Below are 23,872 nucleotides of genomic sequence, written 5' to 3' on the forward strand. Positions count from 1 at the left end.
GAGATGTACAGCTAGGTGTCATCAGCATAGCTATGAAAGTTGACCCCATGTCTCCTAATGACCCCGCCAAGAGGGAGCATGTATAGATTAAAAAGCACTGGGCCCAAAACCGAACCCTGGGGCACACCACATGTGATCTCCCGGACCCTAGAGGAGTAGGTGTCCATGCTTACCATAAATGTCCTGTCTGTGAGGTATGAGGTGAACCACTTGTGAACTGTACCAGAGAGGCCGAGCTGCTTTAAACCAGATTGTAAGTGACCGCTAGCTCCCTTATTGTTTATTTGACGCTGACGTCACTTGAGCTGTACGCGCCGGAAGTTGTTTAGATGCAAGCTTCCTTCCGTCTAGACAGACGGCGCAAAAAGCGATCGCTGTGTTTCACGTGAGTTATAAAAGTCTGTGTTTGAATGTTATTTACATGTATATTAATGCCATAAGTCGGATTAGTTTGTGACTTAACCGGCCCATTTTGTTTCTGTTTCTTACCTGCTGCTTCCTGTTACTTCAGCCAACACGTGCCAAACGAGCTAGCTTTGCCTTGTGTGACAGTGGGCTAACGCTAACTTTGAAGTTGCAGTTTGCACCCTTGGCAAGTGAAGCGAGGTACGCTGTATAAATGTGAATGTAATGTAAAGCTAGTAATGAAAATATGAAGTGTTCATGCAGTTTACTTAAGGATGTATTTATGTATATTGTTTAGATGTTGCACATGAAGTTGTTGCAGTACTGATTTCTGTGTTAGTTTAAATAAGTTAACCTGATTTTATTGTTTACATGTGCAGGGAGTTGAACTCCACGTTAAGACTGTTTAAGATTGCGAAGCTGTGAGTAAATATACTTATTTCATGTTACAGTTTTCACGGTGCTTATGAATGGTGCTGGTGGCGTCCAGAATCTTCCTGCACGCTCCAGATGTAAACCAATAAATGCTGCACCTGTCAGAAGCTTTCTTCTTCCTTTATTGATGCCAAGGGCTGTAACAGTGAAAACTCGACGCTACTTATGAAGGATCATCAGTGAAACAAAGACGTTTGCATACGAGCCACCACCCACTGCGTCTTCATCTGCATTAGACTGTGAGTAGAAGACCCTCTAATGACTCAGTATCATCCAGATCCCATCTCATAGACTGATCTCATGGACCTGTACTGGAGCAGGTGGATTTATTGGTGGTATGAAAGCCACATCCTTGGGCAATAGCAATATCAAGAACTGATACTTCAGTAAACCAGTGAAGAATTTATTGTATCTCTGTGATATAAATGCTTACTGCTGTAAGGTCCAAAAGTCAAGCTGAAATTGATGCATTGTCCTGAAATCCCCACTGTTGAACTGCTGTGATTATTTAAGGGATAAATTATCTTGACTTAAGAGTATTAGCAGTACATTTGGTTATAACATTCCGTCACGTGGCGTGTGTTCCTAGCTAATTTTGATAAGTTTACAAGTGTAGATTTCTAATTTTGTGTGCTTGATATTAAGTTTAAGCCAACACTTGTTCAAAGTGAGTTCAGAAATACACTTGAAAGGCAAAGACGCACCAGATAGACAAAATGTTATCACCTGCTGAAGAAACAGACAATCCCACAGAGATGCAACAGGCACGATCCAGTTCCAGAGAGCGAAACTTAACAGAAAAGGGCCAGGAAATGCATGAACAAACAACAAAGAAAAATGAAAAGACCTTTAATAAGGCTTATGACTCCTGGAAGGGGCAAGCAAAGGAAATTAGAACAAAACTAAAGACCCTTTGTTCAGCTGAAGACCTTCAAACAAAACTGAAGGATATTAAAGCCCAAGAAGCGTCAGTGCATCAACATTATGAGCCTTTTCGTCGGTGTCACGCCGCTACTCCAGTTATTGTTAACAGAATGGATGCGTGTGTTGATCTAACAGCTGAAATATGCGACCTCATTAATAAACGTTTAGAGGAAATCGACAAGACCTTTAATAACCAACTCGAGAAAGAAAGAGTAAGGATGAGACTAAGTAAAAAAGACCATGGCTCCATCTTTGGAAACACAGAAACAGAAACCATTCTTTCAGAGTCATCACAAGACTCTGATTCTAGCTCAAGAGCCACTTCTAGATCCTCCAGCAAACGCGCAGAGGCAGAAGCTGACCTTGCAGCCAAGGTAGAGCAGGCAAAGGCAATGCAACAGATACGTGAACAACAAGCAAGGCTAAGCAAACTGGAGAGTGAATTAAAACTAAAAGAGGCACAGATGCAAGCAGAAATGAAACTGAAGTTGGAGGAGGAGAAAACAAAGTTGCAACAACTACAAGCAGAAAATGAGGTAAAGGTAGCAGCAGCACGAGTGAGAGTCTACAATGCCTATGATGGTATTGAAAACAATGATCTAGAAATGAACCACCAAGTGCAAGGTCTCTATCTAAATAGTGATAATCAACCCTCATTAAATCCACAAGCTGCACCTTTTCGACCTCCAAATGTGCCCAATGAGGTGTCGAGACACCAGGAAACAGCTAGCCTAACTCCAGCGCTGGCAAGCCTGCTAATCTCCAACCGTCTGCCTGCACCTGAACCAACTGTATTTACAGGCGACCCCCTAAAGTTTATAGATTGGAAGATATCTTTTATGGCACTTATTGATCAGAAACTACTCCCTGTGTGTGAAAAAATGTTGTACTTAAAGAGTTATCTTGGAGGGGAAGCACGTAAGGCAGTGGAAGGTTTCTTCTACAGAAATTCAGAGGATGCTTATCAGGGTGCCTGGGAAATCCTACAGGAAAGGTATGGAGGTTCATTCGTTGTTCAAAGAGCCTTCAGAGAAAAGTTGATGAAATGGCCAAAGATCTCAACAAACGACTCTATAGCGCTGAGAGAGTTTGCAGACTTCCTCCAAGGTTGTGTCGAGGCCATTCCTCATGTTAAAGGTCTAGCCATTTTAAATGATTGTGAGGAAAACCATAAGCTTCTCAAGAAACTGCCAGAATGGGTTGTGCGCAGATGGAGTCGTATCGTGGTGGATGAATTGGATAGGTCACAAGAATATCCATCGTTTGCTTGCTTCACAGACTTCCTGCAAAAGGAAGCCAGAATAGCCTGCAACCCTATCGCCTCCCCTCTGATGCTGAACACCAAACCCACTGATGAGAAGTTTCCTAAGAGAGCCAAGGTGTTTAACACGAGCACTCAAATGAAGCCATCTGCTCCAAGCACAGCAAAGACACCAGCCTTGGGACCAAGGCCACCTTGCTTGGTGTGCAAAGATAAAACACATGGCGTTGTTAAATGTCCAACCTTTGCGGGAAAGAGTGTCGATGAAAAGAAGGCTTTCATTCATGAGAACCACCTTTGCTTTGGGTGTTTAAGAAAGGGCCACACCACCAAGAACTGCAGGGGGAGACATACATGTAGCATATGTAGTAGACGTCACCCAACCTGTTTGCACATACAGAGAAACGCTGAACCTGTAAAAACACCAAGTGCCGATTCAGAAGCTTCGGGAAATAAGGCAGATAGTGAAATTCCCAGAGTTATGTCCCACACACTGACAAGACACACTTCTGCTACATCGTGTATTGTCCCAGTCCTGCTGTCAGCTGCAGCTGAGCCCCAAGGAGAAATCCTCACTTACGCTCTACTTGACACCCAGAGTGATTCCACTTTCATTCTAGCAGATCTAGTGTCTCAGCTTAATGTGAACACTCAACCACTCCAACTAAAGCTCAGCACAATGGCAGCTGTTGACACAGTCATTGCAAGTGAAGTTGCTCGTGGTCTGCAAGTACGTGGATTCAGCTCTGGGACTCAAATACAACTCTGTCAAGCCTACACAAGAGACTTCATTCCAGTGGACAAGTCTCACATCCCCACTAAGGAAACCGCGCTACAGTGGCCTCACCTGAAGCAACTAGCAAACAAGCTACAGCCATTACAAGACTGTGAAGTGGGACTGTTAATCGGTTATGACTGTCCATCAGCACTGGCTCCTTTAGAGGTCATCACTGGCTCTGAAAATGAACCCTTTGCTCAAAGAACTGTGCTTGGTTGGAGCATTATAGGGTCAGTAAATCCATATCTTGATCGACAAGGGAGCCAAAGCTTCGTTCACAGAGTTACAGTAAAGGAAATGCCTTTGCCGCCAGTCACTGATGTGTTAAGGGCCTTAGAAAGGGACTTTAATGAGAGAAATTATGAAGACAAGTATGTGTCCCAAGACGACGTTCACTTTGTACAGTTTCTCTCAGAAACCATTATGAAAAGGCCAGATGGACACTACGAAATGCCACTACCTTTCAAAGACAACAATCCACCTGCACTACCAAATAATAAGAAGCTGGCCAGCATTCGTCTTCAACACCTCAAGAAAAAATTAAAAGCCAACAAAGAGTATCACGAACATTATACAACATTCATGGAGGAAACGATCAGGAGAGGCGATGCAGAGCCGGTCCCTCCATCATCAGAACAAGAAACTGTTTGGTACATCCCACACCATGGGGTGTACCACCCCAACAAACCTACCAAGCTGAGGGTTGTCTTTGATTGTTCTGCTAAGTTCCATGGCATCTCCCTTAATGACACCTTACTGACTGGCCCTGACCTAATAAATTCCCTAGTAGGAGTCCTCTGTCGCTTTAGAAAGGAAGCAGTTGCCGTGATATGCGACATCGAAAAGATGTTCCATCAGTTCTACATCCCACCAGTAATGCGCGACTACTTAAGGTTTCTGTGGTGGGAGAACGGGCAGTTGGACACGGAGCCAAAGGAGTATAGAATGGCAGTTCACCTCTTCGGCGCCAGCTCTTCTCCAGGATGTGCCAACTTTGGCCTCAAGTATCTTGCGCGGCAACACAGGGAAGAATATCCCTCAGCGTCCTCCTTCATTGAGAACAACTTCTACGTGGACGATGGCTTAATAAGCTTATCAACAGTTAAGGATGCTACAGATCTGGTCGTTGAAGCACAGGAGCTGTGCAAAACTGCTGGCCTACGCCTGCATAAATTCAACTCCAACAAAGGGGAAGTTCTGTCTTGCATTGCGCCTTCGGAAAGAGCAGTAACTAGGGAACCCCTTAAACTCCACCCAGATTCCTCACCAGATGGACAAGTAATTGGCATCCAGTGGTCAGTCGAAAACGACACCTTTAGTTTCAGCGTTCGCATAAGAGATCAGCCCCCAACTCGTCGTGGTATCCTGTCAGTTGTATCTTCCCTTTATGATCCTCTAGGCTTTGTGGCCCCCTTTGTGCTGAGTGGCAAGAGCATCCTCCAGGAACTTTGTCGAAGGGGCATCGGTTGGGATGATGCACTTCCCGAGAGCTTAAGCCCACAGTGGGAGATTTGGAAGAGCGGCCTTCCAACATTGAAGGAAATCAAGATACCCAGATGTTATCATCCTCCAAACTTTGGTAACATAGTGAGGGTGGAGCTGCACCACTTTTCCGACGCTAGTAACAGAGGTTATGGTGCATGTTCTTATCTTAAGTACAAAAATGAAAGAGGTGAGGTCCACTGCTGCCTGGTCATGGCCAAAGCGAGAGTTGCACCAACAAAGCTCATGAGTATTCCAAGGTTGGAGCTATCAGCAGCAGTTACTGCAGCCAAGTTGAGCGTAATGTTAAAGGCAGAACTGGAGATGCGAATCGACGGCGAATTCTTCTGGACAGACTCCCAAGTAGTTCTGGCCTACATTAGCAACGAGGCTAGGAGATTTCATGTATTTGTGGCTAACCGCGTTCAGCTCATAAGGGAGACGACAGATCCAGCGCAATGGCATTATGTCGATACAGCTCAAAACCCAGCTGACCATGCCTCCAGGGGTCTCCAGGCGACAGACATCTCCTCCTCAAGTTGGTTATCAGGGCCCAGCTTTCTATGGGAATCTGAAGTGCCATCGTTCCCAAGCTCTTCAACAGAACTGCTTGTAGGTGACCCTGAAGTTAGACCCCTGGCAACTCATGCAACACAAGTCAGTGACCAAGGTGATGTTTTGAGCCATCTGAACCGGTTCTCCAGCTGGTCCTTGCTTGTCAGAGTGATTGCAAGAATCAAGAGACTAGGGTCAAACACACATTTCAGCAGTGACCTTGTTACTGCGGAGGAACGTAAGAGAGCTGCAGAGATTGTGACTGGTTTAGTACAACATCAAGCTTTCCCTCATGAGTTAAAGCTTCTTCAGAAGGGAGACACACTTCCAAGTTCCAGCCCCCTTAGTCACCTGGACCCCATTCTGGTTCAGGGACTTATACGTGTTGGTGGAAGACTGTCAAGGTCTACTCTTAGCCAAGAAATTAAGCATCCGGTCGTCCTGCCAAAAGATGGTCATATCATTCAGTTAATCCTGTCTCACTACCATGCAGCCACCTGTCACCAAGGCCGCAACCAGACTCTAAATGAACTCCGAGCAAATGGTTTTTGGGTGCTTGGTGGGAGTAAAGCAGTGGCCAGGTTGATACATAAATGTGTGCTGTGTCGAAAGCTGAGGCGTCCCACAGAGGAACAACGCATGTCAGAACTCCCTGAAGAGCGTGTAGAAGCCTCAGCTCCGTTTTTGCACTGCGGTATGGACTGCTTTGGTCCATTTGTCACCAAGCAGGGACGCAAAGAGCACAAGAGATATGGGCTCATCTTCACATGCCTGTATTTGCGTGCAGTTCATATTGAAATGCTCGAAGATTTATCCACAGACGCCTTCATTAATGGTTTGAGGTGCTTCATCAGCTTACGGGGAGCTGTTTGCCGACTGCGTTGCGACCAGGGCACAAATTTCACAGGAGCTAAAAATGAACTAAAAGAAGCTCTAAAGCAATGTAACACCAAGGCTCTGGAAGCATTCCTTGCTAATAAGCAGTGTGAACTTACCTTCAACGCGCCCTCTGCAAGTCATGCCGGCGGGGTCTGGGAGCGCCAAATTAGGACTATTCGTAATGTCTTGAATGCCACAACCGCCCAGTGCTCAAGCAGGTTGGATGATGCATCCCTTAGAACGCTGTTTTACGAAGCTATGGCCATTGTTAACAGTCGCCCCTTAACCGTTGATGGAATCAACGATCCTAAGGCGCCTGAACCTCTGACGCCAAACCATCTCATCCTCATGAAATCCAAGGTTGCACTTCCACCACCTGGGAAGTTTGTGAAGGAAGATATGTATGGAGCAAAAAGGTGGCGTAGGGTCCAGTATTTGGCAGAGCAGTTCTGGAGCCGGTGGAAAAGGGAATATCTCATGAGTCTCTCAATGAGACAGAAATGGCACACCCCCCGCCGCAACCTAAAAGTAAACGACATAGTCATCATCAAAGAGGAAGTGCTCCCAAGAGGCCAGTGGCAGCTTGGTCGTGTGGTCGACACCACAGAAGGAAAAGATGGCTTTGTTCGTCGGGTTAAGGTGCAAGTGGGAGACCGGAAGCATACGAAGAAAAGAGACCACGCATCAAGGCCCTCAATTATTGAGCGTCCCATCCAAAAGTTAGTGGTCCTTATAGAGAGTAAATAACCATCAGTTCTATCATCAGACCGATATGAACACCGTAGACAGTTATAAGATGTTTATGATTGTTTTGCCAAACTTATCTTATGGCGGTCCTGTTATGTTCTAAGAAATCCCATATGACCTTTCAGTTTTAGTCATAATATGATTTGGTGGGAGTGTAAGTGACCGCTAGCTCCCTTATTGTTTATTTGACGCTGACGTCACTTGACGCGCCGGAAGTTGTTTACAGTAGTAGCGGTTTAAAAGTTCCCATCCAAGCTGAAAGCCAGCCAAATACCTGCCGGCTTCCAGCCCAGTTCCATTCCAGTTCCAGCCAGCTGCCTTCCAACTTCCAGCCGCCAGAGAGGCCCCCTCCTTCTCCTGGGAGTGTCGATGTTTTAATCAAACTCCACCCATTCCTTGTAATATAGGGTAGACCCAGAAGATGGCGCTTCTCTCACAGACTTCTCATCGCCCGTAGTCTGTCAGATTTTATCTGAATTTACACTGACCGGCAGAGGCGCCACTCAAAGCACCTCTGATGGCCAGTCACAATTCATAAAAATGCATAAAACTTAATACATAATTATCGTTTGAAGTGGAATGTGAAATTGTAACATGCTTGTGCGCTGCCAATTGTTTTATTCAGAAATGAATGCTAGTAGGTTAATAAAACCTTTCAAATACTGGATCACAGCCCCTAGCTCTATTCTCAATAGGATGTATTTATCATACTGATTAATCTTTTAATATTAGCATTATTAACATAGACAAATCAGATTTGGATCAAGCAACACAGAATCTGTTTGAGGTAGCTAGGAAGGGTTATTTTATTCTCATATTATTTATTTCACCTCCATAAGAAGACAGGGCGACAGATAAAAGCCCCACGCAGGATCGGAGATAATTTCTTCCACTTCAATGTGTCTAATCGCGGGGGGACATCCAACACTCGCTGTGCTGCGACTTCCTGCTCGCCGGGAATCCCGATTACGTCACCCCTCCAGGTGGGCTATTCCCCGACACGCTCTGATTACCATTCCAAAAGGTACTGTATGCAGCCCCCAACTTGAACATGCGCCTTCTTCAACATTCGCACTTGCTCCAGAAAATTACCATCTCTTAGGCTCCTCCACCACCACTTTGACTGTGGATTGATACGTAAATGAGCCGCAATGAGGCAGCTGAACAAGTGACCCAGTTTTGTGATTGTTGCACATTGGGTAAGAGTGGTCAAACAAGTCCAGTTAGTGTTGTCATGCTACCAGAAATTCAGTAGGCTAGTCGGGACTAATGCAGTGAATTTCCATGTTAATGTTGCCAAATTCAATAGCATAGCAAGAGATGAAAAAAGAAACAACGATATTTCTTCAACATGTTAACCAAAATATTTACCTCTTAAAGCATAAACCAAGTATTTACAACAAGCAGTGTGCTTTTTTTAACGTTAACGTGTGCCATAGCCTACTGCACCGCTGTTCCTCCTTCCAAGTCTTCTTTTTTATTATATTGTTGTTTTATCATCTGAATATACTACAACAACACAGAGAAAATATATGAAAGTTTATTTTACGCTGGTATTTGCGCAGCAGAGTTTTCTGCCGCCGGATTTGTAGTCCAGGAACGGAGAACACAGCTGCTGCCAGGAAAGGTGGATTACATTTTGTTAAAGCACAGCAATCTCAGAGTTGCCTATTATAAATACCCTCTCAGTGGCAAAATAAAACACACTGGTCTGGTTTAGTCTTCACTCTGAAATGGTTCAGTCAGAGGAATATAAAGCTGTTTTAAAAATGTTGAGCAAGCTTAAAATAAACATTCATAGGCTATCTATGTGTTTTAGATTAACACAATGATAAAACAACAATAGGCTATAATAATGGAAAAGAAGCGGTGCAGCATGGCAATGATGCGTTAATGGCTCGGGTAGCGGGTTAAACATCAGTCTGGTTCGGATTTAAATGGAATAAATACATTGGTGACGAGTCGGGTTCGGGAGTCATTCTAACGGGTTAGAGCAGGTATGCGTAGCAAAACAGAACCGTGCAGGACTCTGCTCTAAGCAGTTCGGACTTGGTTGACCTGGAACCATTTGACAATAAAATCTGGAGCCATCCTGCAACGCGCTCGCTTAGGCGTCCAGTTAAACCGTGTTTATTCAACCAGTCCCTACTTCATTGCATTCATTCTTTCCTCATAGCCTACGTGCACATTTTTTTCAAGATTGTTTATGTCAGTTTTGTTTTGGAAAATGAAAAAGGAGTCTTTGCGCAGAACTTATAACATTATTCTAATCTTGCCACTTGCCTATTTTATTATTGTGTATTTTTGTAATAACATGTAAATTCACTGCATAGGAACCAACTAGTCTACTGAATTTTGTGTGACAACACTAACAGAACTGTTTTGACAATGCAACAATTACAAAACTGCGGCTCATTTACTTATCAATCCATAGTCAAAGTGGTGGTGGAGGAGCCTTGGAGATGGTAATTTTATGGAGCAAGTGCAAATGTTGAGGAATTTAGCCTTTGTTCAAGTTGTGGGCTGCATATATGCAGCCCACAACTTGGTATACCTTTCAGAATGATAATAAACAGAACAAGACACACCAAACCAGGAGCTAAGACCACGAAGTTCAGCATCATGCTTATCTATCTTTGGCGTTTTTACACCAACATTTTTATACACTGGATAATGATAATAATTATCGATTAAAGTCACGGATAAAACTGCTGTTGTTAAAACACACCCATCTCTTACAAAATCTAAAATGTAAAACAAAAAAAAACAACAAACAAAAAATCTGGATCACTGTAGAAATATCTTTATTCATTGCTGATCATCTGGCCATTGAAGCGTTTTTATTTGGAATTGGGAACAAATATTTTCCACACTGTTATATTCTGTTCCACTCTGTTATGTTCCATTCCACCCTGTTAGTAAGGTGTTTTTTAATTTTTTTTTTTTTTTACTAAAAACATTGAGGACTGTGAACCTTGTTGCACCATATTAGGAAGTGAGGAACATTAAATTGATTTTGCTTTTCTGTTCCCAGGTCAAAAGGAATGTAATTATCTCTCATTTGAAATACTTGATTATGCTTTCCTTCTTGCCTTTGTGGAAACAGAAACGTGATAATCTCTCACTTGAAAGCAAGCTGGGCGTACAATAGTGTGATGACGATGAAAACTCACATGACCAATGCTCAATAAAGGGTACATGAAAATGTGAGAAATGGTCAAAAGCACATATACCGTTTGTGGTGAGTGAAACTATACAGCACAGTCCCTAGCTCTTTTCAAGCACACTCCTCCCCCCAAGGAGTATGCTTGAACAGCTAACGGCAGGTAATGGCTGTGTTTACAAATGTAAAGGTGCTAATTGTTGGCCATTGAATTGTTAATTTCAAACCGGGCAGCCTTTTGGTTGTACTCTGGGCATGGTAGAGGGATAAGAAATCTCTGGGTTTTCTAGTGTTAAACACTGGAAGCGTCGCCAGCGGTCTTTTGATGACCGCCAGTCACGCTACCATGCTTATAGTGTATTAAAAACTAAACGGCTGAACCTGGTATTTTAGGACTTTTATCATATAGTTGTTGTCTATAGTTTTACCTGCTTACTTGTTTGGAAAAGTAAACACATCAATATTTACGAGCAGTTTAGCACGTCTAAACTTCCACAGAGCCGCTCAGGGAGACTCTTTCTCAGCCAAACTGTCGTATATCACGGCTATGGAGTTGTAATAAATGGCCGCCCTACTCTGCTTCTGATTGGCTGTAAGATCACAAACCCTGTGTGATGATAGGCTGCTGGTTCCTGTCATTCCTACCAGCCTTTGCGCATGTGCCTGCTTCAGACAGCGGGCAGGCGGCTGTCCCACCACTGAGACACAGCTGTATGACGTTTTATCACGTTTTATCACTAGATCGCTATGAATAAAATCCAGGGACACTTCATTTCACAGTATAAACCATTTATTTACTTATCTACTTAGGATAATAGCACTTTGAGGCCTAATTCAGAATATAGGTTGGGCTGGGTCCGGACTTTTGTGATCCCTGCTTTACACATTATCAGTATTATGTTATTTTTACCTGCCGATATTACGTTATGATTTTGTCAATATTCAGTTATGCAGCAGCTGTATCAACCCCCACTGTGAATAACTTACGTTGCAGTCAAATGACCGCTGGCAGCGCTCCTCAGGATGTTTAGAAAGCTCGCTGCTAGTGACATTCACCACTTAGCCGACTTGAGGAGGTTGTGCTTTGCCTCATAACACCATTAGCTACACATGTCGGCTTTTTTGATACATTTATTTGACGCCATTTTCAAATCAAATAATTTTTTAAATGTTGGCAAAAATGCAACAAATGAGCGACACAGCTCATTATAAACTGTTTAGAGAGCAGCAAGATCAAATCACTGCTCCTCCCCGTGGACAAAAGAGGGATTGCAGCTGTTTTTTTACTTGGGCTGCTTAGGGGCAGAGCCTCGCTGACGACGTCATTGCGGGGGATTACATTACCCCCACAGACCTGTGAAGGATCGACCAAGGATCAGTCAAGGACCAGTCAAGGACCAGTCAAGAACCAGTCAAGGACCCATCATGGAAACAGGGGAACTTTTAAACCGCTACTACTGTAGATGCAAGCTTCCTTCCGTCTAGACAGACGGCGCAAAAAGCGATCGCTGTGTTTCACGTGAGTTATAAAAGTCTGTGTTTGAATGTTATTTACATGTATATTAATGCCATAAGTCGGATTAGTTTGTGACTTAACCGGCCCATTTTGTTTCTGTTTCTTACCTGCTGCTTCCTGTTACTTCAGCCAACACGTGCCAAACGAGCTAGCTTTGCCTTGTGTGACAGTGGGCTAACGCTAACTTTGAAGTTGCAGTTTGCACCCTTGGCAAGTGAAGCGAGGTACGCTGTATAAATGTGAATGTAATGTAAAGCTAGTAATGAAAATATGAAGTGTTCATGCAGTTTACTTAAGGATGTATTTATGTATATTGTTTAGATGTTGCACATGAAGTTGTTGCAGTACTGATTTCTGTGTTAGTTTAAATAAGTTAACCTGATTTTATTGTTTACATGTGCAGGGAGTTGAACTCCACGTTAAGACTGTTTAAGATTGCGAAGCTGTGAGTAAATATACTTATTTCATGTTACAGTTTTCACGGTGCTTATGAATGGTGCTGGTGGCGTCCAGAATCTTCCTGCACGCTCCAGATGTAAACCAATAAATGCTGCACCCGTCAGAAGCTTTCTTCTTCCTTTATTGATGCCAAGGGCTGTAACACAGATAAAAGAATAGTATGGTCAACGGTGTCAAAAGCAGCACTTAGATCCAGGAGAACCAACACTGTTGTCTTCTCTAAGTCATAATTTAATCTAAGATCATTTAAAATCTTAGAAAGGGCCGTCTCAGTGCTGTGGTTCACCCTGAACCCAGACTGAAATTTCTCAAGGACATTCTGTGTGTTTAAAAAATCAGCGAGCTGAATAAAAACTAGTTTCTCTAAAATTTTACTTAAAAATGGTAAGTTGGACACCGGTCTAAAGTTATTAAGGTCATTAAAATCCAAACCGCCCTTCTTCAGCAGGGGCCTCACCACAGCTCCTTTAAAGGCAGCAGGGAAGACCCCCGTCTGAAGAGAGCAGTTCATAATGTTTAAAAGCTCGTCTCTAAAAGATGCATAAAATGACTTAAAAAACGAAGTTGGGATTGGGTCCAAAAGACATGTGGTAGGCCTCACTGAGGAGAAAACCTTATCAAGTGTCACAGCGTTAACCAGGGCAAAACTGTCCAGTGTTTCCTCCGGTAAAGGCAGACACTCAGATGTATTTAAAATAATGTTATTTTGAAAGGATAAAATATCACGTCTTATAGTGTCTACCTTACCCACGAAGTGGTCTGCAAACTCCTCGCATAGAGCATGTGTTGGGTTAAAATTGGATATAATAGAATCTGAATTTAAGATATTATCTATTGTTGAAAAGAGGATTTTGGGGTTGTTTTTATGGTTACTGATTATTTTTGAAAAGTAATTATCTCGTGCATTCCTAAGGGCGTTATTGTATATTTTTTGTTGATCTTTGTAAATTTGATAATTTATTGTTATTTTGTTTTTTCTCCATCTCCTCTCAGCCATCCTGCATTTCCTCTTAATTTTCTTCAGTTCCTCATTCCTCCATGGGGCTATAGGTTTAGTATAAATGGATGTAGTTTTTTGTGGGGCAAGAATGTTGAGGGCTGACTGAAGTCTACTGTTAAAATTTTCAACAATAAAATCACAGGAGGCAGTTAAAACAGCAGGAGGACATTTCTCTAACACCTGGAGAAAGTTTGCAGCCACTTCAGGGGTCAGATGACGCTTCCTCACCGTCCTCACCGAGGCACCCCGCTGGATAAAACTGGTGATGTTAAAAAACACACAGTAGTGGTCAGAAACAGCCAAGTCGACAACGGAGGACACACCAGCAGACAGGCCATACGTGATGACGAGGTCTAGGGCGTGCCCGCCGTTGTGACTCGGCTGCCCCACGTGTTGAATAAAACCCATGTAACTAAGAACACTTAAAAACTCAGCTGCCACAGGATCTGAGGGGTTGTCTATGTGTAAGTTAAAATCACCAGTTAAAACAATCATACTATAAGAATTATAGATAATAGATAAAAAATCAGAAAATTCTCTAATAAAAGCTGAGCATTTCTTGGGTGGTCTATAAATGGTTATAATCAGGATGGGAGGACTGCTAAGAATGATAGCATGGTATTCAAAAGTGTCATAGTGATTAAATAAAACAGGTTTGGTGGCAAGAGCTTTTGATGTTATTGAAGCAGTGCCACCTCCCCTTTTACCATGTCTTGTCGAAAAAGCAAAGTTAAAATTAGGCGGTGAGGCCTCAGCAAGGACAGCAGTCGCATCTGCACCCAGCCAAGTTTCAGTTAGAAACATACAGTCAAGCTTGAAGTCTAAAACTAAATCATTGATAATAAAAGACTTATTTACTAAAGATCTTACGTTTAAAAGAGCCATGCTCAGAGATGTAGGGCAAGCTTTATTTCTGAGTTTGTTTACAGTGATGTTGACTGGTTTAAGAGTGCGGTTTGTTCTTTTCGTCTGTCTGTATGTGTTTCTATTCGTGGATATGACTGGGATAGATGAAAGAATGTAACAATTGTCTGTTTTGTCCGGATCTAATGATGGCGGTTGTTGATTGGATGGTGGATCAAGCTGTAAGGATCGGATGGGGGGGGCTAGTGAGCACGGGGTAATCGGATACTGGATGTGGTTGTACAGAGGAAGAAATGAGCGGGGACGTCAGATGTAAACAGTCAGTGTGCATCTGATTGCAATGTGTACTGTAAATTGAATACTAGAATACGGGAACCTAATCTATTCGGATGCAGACCGTCCGATGTGTAATAAGTGGAGCGGTTCCAGAACACGTTAAAATTGTCGATAAAATCAATGTTCAAAGCTTTGCAAGTATGCTGGAGCCAAGTGTTCAGTCCGAGTAGTCTGCTAAAACGCTCTGCGCCGCGATTCAGAGTGGGAAGCGGGCCGCTAATAAAAACAGACTTGCCGCTGCTTTTTAAAATGTTAAAAAGATCCCTAAAATTGTTCTTAGTTGACTCCGATTGACGGTGGGTGGTGTCGTTGGTCCCGACGTGCACAACCACCCGCTTCACTGAGTCTGGAAGAGACTGCAGCAGACCGGGGAGCTCACTCATGATTACCGGCACCCGGCATGCATTTTGTGGTCGCATTAAAGAAACGGACATGTCTTACCACAGAGTCCCCGATTATGAGGGTCGTAGGGGGAAGGAGAGGAGGTGGGCATGAACGCCGGGCCGTCCGGTGGTGAAGGGGATCCAGGGAGGAGGACGCCACCCCTTCGCCCGCGGCAGAGGAGAAGGATTGCGGGGTATTTGGTGGCTGAACACCCAGTGGTGGAAACTCTCGCTCATTCAGGATGAAGCCAGCAGCAACGGCACCAGACCGGGACGACCCCGAGTCCTGCGCCGACCCGTGGACCTCAACAGTATAGTTTGCTGAACGTCGGCGAACTGCCTCTTTGAGGAGTCTCCGCCGCGACGCTGAGGTCGAAGGCACCTGCCCCGACCCTCGACCGCCAAAGCCTCCGGTCAGCCTGCCCTGTACATCTCCAGACGACAGCCCAGTCGAGTGGCGGCTCACCGCCTCCACGTCAGGTGCCGCGGCCAGCCCGGTCACCGATCCATCCGCGGGGGAAGCCAGCACATCTCCCCTCGCAGCTAGCTCGAAGAGACCTGGGCCGGCTGCAGGATGATCAGATGGATGCGCCAGGGCTTCAAAGCGGTTATGGAGGCTTAATGGAGGCTGAAGATCTTTGGAGTCATTGTGGGTCTTTTTCCCACCACGACGGACTACGACCTCGGACCACTGGTGCTTCGGTGTGGAAGAGGATGTTTGAACCGTATCGGGATCCCAAACTGCTGTATCCTGGAGGGCCAAGGTAAGTGACATGATCTGTTGTGACTGTTCGTGGGCAACATCCTTGAAGCGGGTGAGAAGGTCATCTTTGTTTTTTAGTTCAGTTGATAGCCGGCGGATATCTGCGGTGAGGTGGTGGATTTTCTTGTTGGCTCTCTGTAGTTCAATGGAGATATTGAGGGGCAGGTTTGAATCCATCTTGTTTGGCACATGTAGCTTAGCAAACAAGGACGCACAAAGCTACGATGATCTCACCTCAAGTTAGTTTGAATGAAATAAGTTTCATGCGAACTCCACAGTACTGGATCCAATAAACCAGCAGGAGAGCATTCAGTTAAGCGTCGAGTAGCTCAGCCAGTGGCTAAGAGTGAAACGGACTCCTAAGGTGGGGAAAGGCCTATGAATGGTGTAGGTTTGCTAGTTTTACACTTCTGTTCTTTCAGAGTTTATGATTAAATATTCCTGCAATGGGGCAGATTTGTGGTTTTGAGGGGTGTAAAAATAACACCAGACTTTATTCTTTACCTGCTGATCCTCATCTGGTGACAGACAGCAGCTCCAATCGTAGCAGCAGCAACTTAAAGCAGCTGCTACAACCTGTCGCGAGTCTCCACAGCTTTCCAGAGCTGCTGGAGCTGCTGACAGGCCAGCGTAACAGCGCTAACGGCTCAGACTGGACCATCTTGTTCATGTTTATCTAAGGAGATTCAGGAGGGGAAAAGTCTTCCACCTCTGATACCGCTCTGTGGTGCAGGTGCTTTGTGAATCTGGCTTTGCATCTTGCTAGTGGCTGCTGAACTGCTGTCTGTCATCATCTCTGCCTGTACATCCCAAACCACCCACTCTCCACCCCCTGATCCCCCCCACACTTCCCACTCCAACCCTTGCAGTTTCTGGCATTTTTTCAAATTCGGCAGTGGGTGGAGTCATGCAAAAAATAGGTGGTGGAGTTACACTTTAATTTTTATAAGAAATTTGTAATTGAAATAATGTCATTAAACAGATATTTTTCATTTATATTGTTTTTATTTATATATATATATATTTTTATTTTTTTAGTTTGTTTTTTTTAGGGGGGTAAGGGAAAGGAAAGGAATAGGATGAAAGGGGGTAAGATTGGGGGTAAAGGGTTAAGAGAACAGGAAGAAATGAAAAGGCCAACTGAGCTTTAAAAGTTGATTTATGGTTGAAGATTGTTTGATTTCAGGTATTAAAGTTGAATATCTTTAAAAATAAATATATGAAAAATATATTTTTATAAAATTATATTAGTATCATATGCAGAACTTTTTCATTTCCATATAAAACTCCAAAATCATATTTCAGAATATATATTTAAATGGTCCATTTAAATGTCTATTAAAGATGTTTTCCAACCAAACCGAACCGTAATGCTCAGTGGGATGAAAGAAGGGGGTCAGGGAGGAGGTGAAGGGTAAAGATGAGGAGGATGAGAGTGTGAAGGTTTCAGTGAGAAACTCTCACACTTGGTGTTTTAGTTCTCAGAGGTCTTTCTGGATCTTCTACTGACCTTGAGGATTCTTTCTTTGGAAGAGATCTGTTTTGTTGTTTTTTCTTCAGGAACTTCTCCAGATTTGTTATCCTGTCCATCAGGACGTCTTTAAAATGTTCTTCCTCTGCTTCCTCCTCTGCGATTGTTTCTGTCAGAGTGGATATAGTTGCAAGAAGGGAGGACTTCTCCTTTTCCCACTTCTGCCTTTGGTTCTCCAGATGTCCTCGTTTCTCCATCACAGCTGTTTTCATGATGGATTTAGCGTTGTTTTGCTCAGCGAGGAGATCAGATTCCTCCTGTTTCCACTGGTGCTGTTGGTCTTTAAAGTCCTGCTGGACTCTCTCTAGTGAAGCTTTCAGCCTTGCTGTTTCCTTCACTTGCTGAGCCAAGCAGGTCTCAGCTATGGCTGTCGTGGTCCTCTCAGCCCTGAGAGCTTCTTCCAGCTGGCTGATTCTACAAGAGACGTCTGCATGTTGCTGATTCTGTTTCTGTAATTCTGCATACAGAACAGCCGTCTCCTTCTCAGCTGCAGATTGATGGAGTCTCATCTGCTCTCTGAGCTTCTCCACCTCTGTATCTAGAACACTTTTAGTGTCTCTTTGTGGGTCTTGAAGCTGAACTCGAGCTTGAGTCAGCTTCGTCTGGACCTGGGTTGCTTCCTCCTGTAGCTGAGCTAAGGAAGTCTCAGCTACGTCTCTTCTCCTCTGCTCTTCTGTGATGGCTGTTTTTAGGTTTTTCTTCTTCATGGAAGCCACTGATTGTTTGATGCTGTTCAGGTTAACCACACTATACAGCTTCTTCACTTTGTTCAGTAGCTCGTTTTTCTGTTGTTCCATAGCTGAGATCTGTTGGTCCTTAGCATCCAAGATTTGGTGGAATTGCTGCTCTGGGATCATGAGTAAACTCTGGGTGGGACTGATTCTGACTGGGTCAGCACGCTCCTCTGTAGCTGGGTTGAAGAGCAGAGCTTTCAGACCTGGATGTGGATCTGTAGCAGACCGTTCATGTGGGTCGTATAGGTGGTAAGGGATCAATCCTGGCTCAAGCCTTTTTGCTGTGGTTTGAACCACCGCTGCAGGAAGACCAACATCAACGCTGGACTCTGATTTTATTTTGTTGGAGGTCTGTGTCGGCTGTGGTTGTCTCACAGGAAGCTGATCTAACATTACAGATTCAGCTGTTGGCTGTGAAGGGGCTGGTGCAGGCTCTACTTTCTGGTCTGCAGGAAGCGTTTTTCCAGCACTTTCTTGACCCTTCACAGCTGATTGTTCATGAACTCTGACTGTGTTGGTCACTGTGACTGCAGGAGTTCCAGTCTGGGTTTTCACAGGTTCTTCTGGTTTCTCAAACAGTTCAGACTCTGGGTTTCTGTTCTCAATCTGGTCTTTGTGTGGTTCCATCGGTGTTGAAGAGCAGAGCAGAGCTTTCAGACCTGGATGTGGATCTGTGGCAGACTGTTCATGGGGGTTGTATAGGTGGTAAGGGATCAATCCTGGCTCAAGCCTTTTTGCTGTGGTTTGAACCACTGCTGCAGGAAGACCAACATCAACTCTGGACTCTGATTTTATTTTGTTGGAGGTCTGTGTCGGCTGTGGTTGTCTCACAGGAAGCTGATCTAACATTACAGATTCAGCTGTTGGTTGTGAAGAGGCTGGTGAAGGCTCTGCTTTCTCGTCTGCAGAAAGCGTTTTTCCAGCACTTTCTTGGACCTTACGTTGAATCTTCCAGCTAGGTTCAAAACGGGAAAGTTTCACCACTTTCAAACAAGGCAATTTCTGAATTTCAGCCTCTGCTGCTTGAATTTCAGCTGGCATGTCACATTCATTATCAGGCTGAGACAGGTAATCTACAGGCACAGTTTCCTGACTTTCTGCAGAACTTTCTGTCATATCTTTAAGTAAATCCATGGCTGGGGTGTCTTCCAGTCTGACTAAGGGCTGGATAGATACGGCTGCCCAACAAGACTTTTTCTTTTTGACTATAAAAGGCGGTCTTACCATCTTAGGTTTCTCACAAACCTCCATACTCTGATTCTGATGAAAAGGGGCTGTTTTCATCTCTGTTTCCTGGCTTTCTGCAGAACTTTCTGAAGTATCTTCAGATAAATCCTTATCTGATGTGTCTTCAGGATTGTTGGAGGTCTCTGAAGGCTCTAGGATCCCAAAAACAGTTTCTGCCCTTTGTGTTAAAGTCCCTGGATTCTCTGGTGTTTTCTTATCTTTTGATTCATGGTGAATTTTCCAGCTGGGCTCCATACATGTAAGCTTCTTAGATTTCATACGACGCCGTCTCTGAATTTGTGGCTTTACTGCTGGAATTTCAGCTGGCATGTCACATGCAGAATCAGGCTGAGATTGAGATGATACAGCTTCTGTTTTCTTGGTTTTTGCAAAAATTTCTGCAGCACCCTCAGATGAGCTGTCTGGAATCACAGATTTTGCAGGAACCTGTTCCAACTTTAAGAATTCAGCGGCCGGCTGTGAAGGGACTTGTGCAGGCTCTCCAGCCTGTTCTTGGTCCGATTTCTTCACAGATTCACGCTTAATCTTCCAGCTAGGTTCAAAACGTGAAAGTTCCATCACTTTCAAACAAGGCAGTTTCTTAATTTCAGCCTCTGCTGTTGGGATTTGAGTCGTCATGTCACATCTAGGATCAGGCTGAAACGAGAAATTTGCAACGTTTGTTTCGTCGCTTTCTGCTGAAATTTCTGCCGTATCTTCAGTGAAATCCATGGCTGAGTTTTCTCCCAGTCTGGCGAAGTGCTGGACAGCCCAACAAGACTTTTTCTTCGTGACTGTAAAAGATTGTCTCACCTTCTTGGGTTTCTCCCACACATCCATATTTTGATTTTCATCTTGTTCAGGATAGTCTTCATCACTGAACAAATAGCTAGAGACATACTCATCATAATCCTGGAAATCTGGTTGAAAATCCTTGAAGGAATCATAATCGTAATCTTTGTCCATCTTTTCATCTAAGTCACTCTGGAAAGATGAATATTGGCCTTTCTTGGTGAGTTTGCTGTAAGTCTGATATCTTCCTGCCATTGTGAAAATATGTATTTCTACTCTTATTTTCCAATGTCTGTTAATCGGACGTTATGACTGATCACTGCTCTCTAATGAGGGGACTGAACACTGAGATCGTTTCTCTAGCTCTGAAGTCTGCAAAGTACTGGCTGGGTTTATAAGAACAGATGTGTCGTAATGATGTCACAAAACCTCAAGGCAGGAACTTAGGCCCCACCCTTCAGATGATGTAATCAGAGAATTGTAGACGTGATTTGTGTTGCCTAGCAACAGCAGCAATTTGCCCTGGGCCCACATGCAGCCAAAGCAGTGTTCTTCAATCTCTTGGTTTTCATTAAAATATTGCAAAAAAAAAAAAAAAAATGAGAAAAAGAAATTTGAAAAAGAAAATAAAAAGATTTTTTGTCCCATTGAAATAAATGGGGTTTTGACTAAATGATTGAAAAACCAAGCCCACTTTGGAGCCCTAAAACTCAGGAATACTTTTACAAAGAAACTTAATTTATAGATTAAACAGGAAAAATCAAACATTTACTGTCTTAAAAGGCATTTTTATGTTTTATGATTTCACCACAATCTCAGGTTAAATTTTATTAAAAATCTGAATTTTCCCTCAGATCCTTCCCAGGCTGAAGTATGACATCACGCACTCAGAGCCTACATCAGCTTGCACAAAAACTATCACTATGATTTTTGAGTAGTTTGGGTTTGGGTTTGTGTAAATATATGTGTAGTTTGTTGGGAAACAACATGGCGGCCCTGGAAAAACCTTTTCCTGGGAAACCTTGCATTCAAAGTAACAATGCTCGTCGGGAGCCCATAAGGGTACGCCGGTGTGCCGAGAGAGGGTGAACATTCTTGTTACCACCTAATGTTAGGTGCTATTCTGCCTGGTGAATTATGTACCTGCCCAACCATTACAAAATATATATATTTAAAAAAAAAAACGTCTCAAGCTCTCTCCCCTAACAATATTTATTCCTTATTTATTCTTCTTTTTATTCATTCTTTTCTTAGTTAAGCAACCTACTAAAGTAAGCCCTATCATACAATATGATAGAGATAAATTACTATGCATCAAGTCGGTGGTGGAAAAAACTTTTTTATTGCCACCACCACCGCCACCATCTTACAACGGGGAATCTCCATGACTGGGCATAACTGTTGTTGTACCTGAGCTGCGGAGGCGGCGGAAGAAAAGACGGTCACGAGCTGGAGTCCTGGTCCGGCTGAGGAAACTGGGGAATCGGCCTCCTCTATCGAGTATTCTTCTGGCAAATGTTCAGTCATTGGACAACAAGTTGGGTGAACTTCGGAGCAGGATGGCGTTTCAACGGGAGATTAACACCTGTAACGTTTTTGCTTTAAGAGAAACTTGGCTCGACCCCTTGAACGCTATTGTTCTTGAAGGACTCTCCGTTTATCGGCTGGACCTGACTATACATTCAGGAAAAAGCAAGGGAGGTGGTGTCTGTTTCATGGTGAACAATAAGTGGTGCTCAGATGTGGGAATTATTTCTACGGGCTGTACTCTGGACCTGAAGCACCTCATAATCAGATGCCGGCCTTATTATCTTCCATGTGAGTTCACATCGGTTGTCATGACAGCAGTGTATGTTCCACCTCACACTGATACCAACGTGGCCATGGAAGAACTGTTTGAAGTTGTCTACAGGGCAGAGACTTCATGGCCGGAGGCTGCATTTATTGTAGCCGGGGATTTTAACAGGACCAACATGAGGAAAGTCCTGCCGAGATACCACCAACACATCAGCTGTTCTACATGTGGCAAGAACACACTTGATCATGTGTACATATCCTACGCATGCACGTATAAGGCCCTCCTTCACTCTCCTTTTGGGAAATCTCAGTTCTGCACCTGCCTTCCTATACACAGAAATTGAAGTGTCACAGAGCAGTGACACGGACCATTCAGCAGTGGTCCGTCCAATCAATCGGCTCTGCGCTACTGCTTCAGCACGACGGAGTGGGGTGTGTTTAAGGATACTGATGTGGCAGGAGGTTGTTTTCCTCCGGGCCACTATGTGGCATTGCCAGTCTGGCTACAACCACCTGGGTTACCACCGTGATTAGGGGGCGGCGCCACGGCCCTTTTTAACAGCGGATGGGTTTGCTCCACAGGCCCTTTTCTTCAATCTCCCGTGGTGGTTGTGGCTGGCGTGGCGGAGCTGTAGCCTTAGCGTGCTGGTTAGGGTCGGGCTTCCACACAGCGTGAGTGGCTGCTGGGGTGTGGAGAGCCGACTGCTCCGCTGAATGTGGTGCGCGCGGCTGGATTTCTGCTCCGGTAGGTTTTTTTTATCTTTCTGCTTGTCTGCTCGTTCGGCCTCCAGCTGACTCTCGTACACGTTTTAGATCATTGGATAACCGAACCGTGGGATCGGAGGCATTGGCGCTTCTCCTGGTTCCTGGGTATGCCAACCGAGCGGTACGTATCAGCTGTTGTAAACTCAATGGGTGGTTCGGAGCTTCCAGGTAACTTCTGTTGCTCCCTTTAGAGGCGGCAGGCTTGGGCTGTGCGCCGCCGTCACTCTCTGAGGGAGCTCTGCTGCTGTTTTGGCTCTGCCGGGTTTTCCTCCGTCCGTCTGTCTGTCTGCACGGATCATCTCCGGTGTGGAGCGAGCGGACGGTGTTGCGACCCGGCGTGATGCTGTCTGGTTGCGGGGCCTGGACGCATTGGTGGACCAGGCTCGCGCCATCTTAATAGCCTTGTTTATTTTTTTGTATGTTTATGCTATGTTGTTGTTTAATTATGTTGCATGGTTTTTTTGGGTTTTAATTCGTGTGCATGCTTTCATTGTGTTTTGAGTGTTTTTGTTTTGTTAAAGTGTAGCACTGTGGCTTTTGTGTTCTAATTGTTCCTCCCCCTGTTTTTTTCTTGTCAGGTGCTGCGGCCGGGGCAGCCGCCCCATCCCTGGTGGTGGTTCACATCCCTTTTCGTGCAGTGTGAGTGTTTACACGGGTGGTTTAGAACACGGACCCCTCTTTTGTTGCGGGTTGGAGCTGCCGCGGGCTGGGTTAGCCCTGACAGTAAATTCCTTTTCTTTTCCACAGTGCTACCGCTTCTTTGGATTGTTTTGAACTTTAGTTATTATTGCATTGTTTAATAAAGCTGTATTGTTTTAGTTGACACGTCTCTGGCCTGTGGTATTCTCAGTACGAACTTAACAGAGAGGGGGAGGCGTGGTCCCTGACTGTGTGACTAGCTGTGGAAACCGCGCCGCCCCATTACACTGACATGAACACTTACACAGACGCAGTCATTGGTTACATCAGGAAATGCATTGATGACATCGTACTGAGGATTACTGTGTGGACATTTCAAAATCAGAAGCCCTGGGTTAATGGTGAAGTCCATGCTAAACTTAAAGCATGTACAGACG

The 23,872-nt window shown here is 44.3% G+C and overlaps 2 protein-coding genes and 1 long non-coding RNA gene across 4 annotated transcripts; 2 read left to right on the plus strand and 1 right to left on the minus strand.

Moving 5' to 3' along the window:
• Window positions 1–566: 566 nt before the first annotated feature.
• On the plus strand, window positions 567–7,663 carry LOC121642470. Its single transcript, XM_041989231.1, has 2 exons — window positions 567–606; window positions 858–7,663. The coding sequence occupies exon 2, from the start codon at window positions 1,557–1,559 to the stop codon at window positions 7,464–7,466; it is 5,910 nt and encodes a 1,969-aa protein (XP_041845165.1). The 5' UTR covers window positions 567–606; window positions 858–1,556; the 3' UTR covers window positions 7,467–7,663.
• A 9,353-nt stretch (window positions 7,664–17,016) lies between these two features.
• Window positions 17,017–18,919, minus strand: LOC121642471 (nuclease SbcCD subunit C-like). The gene is made up of 2 exons (XM_041989232.1): window positions 18,818–18,919; window positions 17,017–18,526 (listed from the first exon to the last, which is right to left on the minus strand). Exons 1-2 carry the CDS (start codon window positions 18,840–18,842, stop codon window positions 17,397–17,399), a joined length of 1,155 nt encoding a protein of 384 aa, XP_041845166.1. The 5' UTR covers window positions 18,843–18,919; the 3' UTR covers window positions 17,017–17,396.
• Window positions 18,920–22,514: 3,595 nt separating this feature from the next.
• On the plus strand, window positions 22,515–23,472 carry LOC121642476. 2 transcript variants are annotated; one of them, XR_006010898.1, is made up of 3 exons: window positions 22,515–22,776; window positions 22,845–22,917; window positions 23,375–23,472. It is a non-coding gene; the product is annotated as an uncharacterized LOC121642476 (long non-coding RNA). The 2 variants fall into 2 exon arrangements; XR_006010897.1 differs by lacking the exon at window positions 23,375–23,472 and adding an exon at window positions 22,988–23,084.
• Window positions 23,473–23,872: the final 400 nt, after the last annotated feature.

Source organism: Melanotaenia boesemani, chromosome 6 (genome assembly GCF_017639745.1).
Source record: "Melanotaenia boesemani isolate fMelBoe1 chromosome 6, fMelBoe1.pri, whole genome shotgun sequence".
NCBI lineage: Eukaryota > Metazoa > Chordata > Actinopteri > Atheriniformes > Melanotaeniidae > Melanotaenia > Melanotaenia boesemani.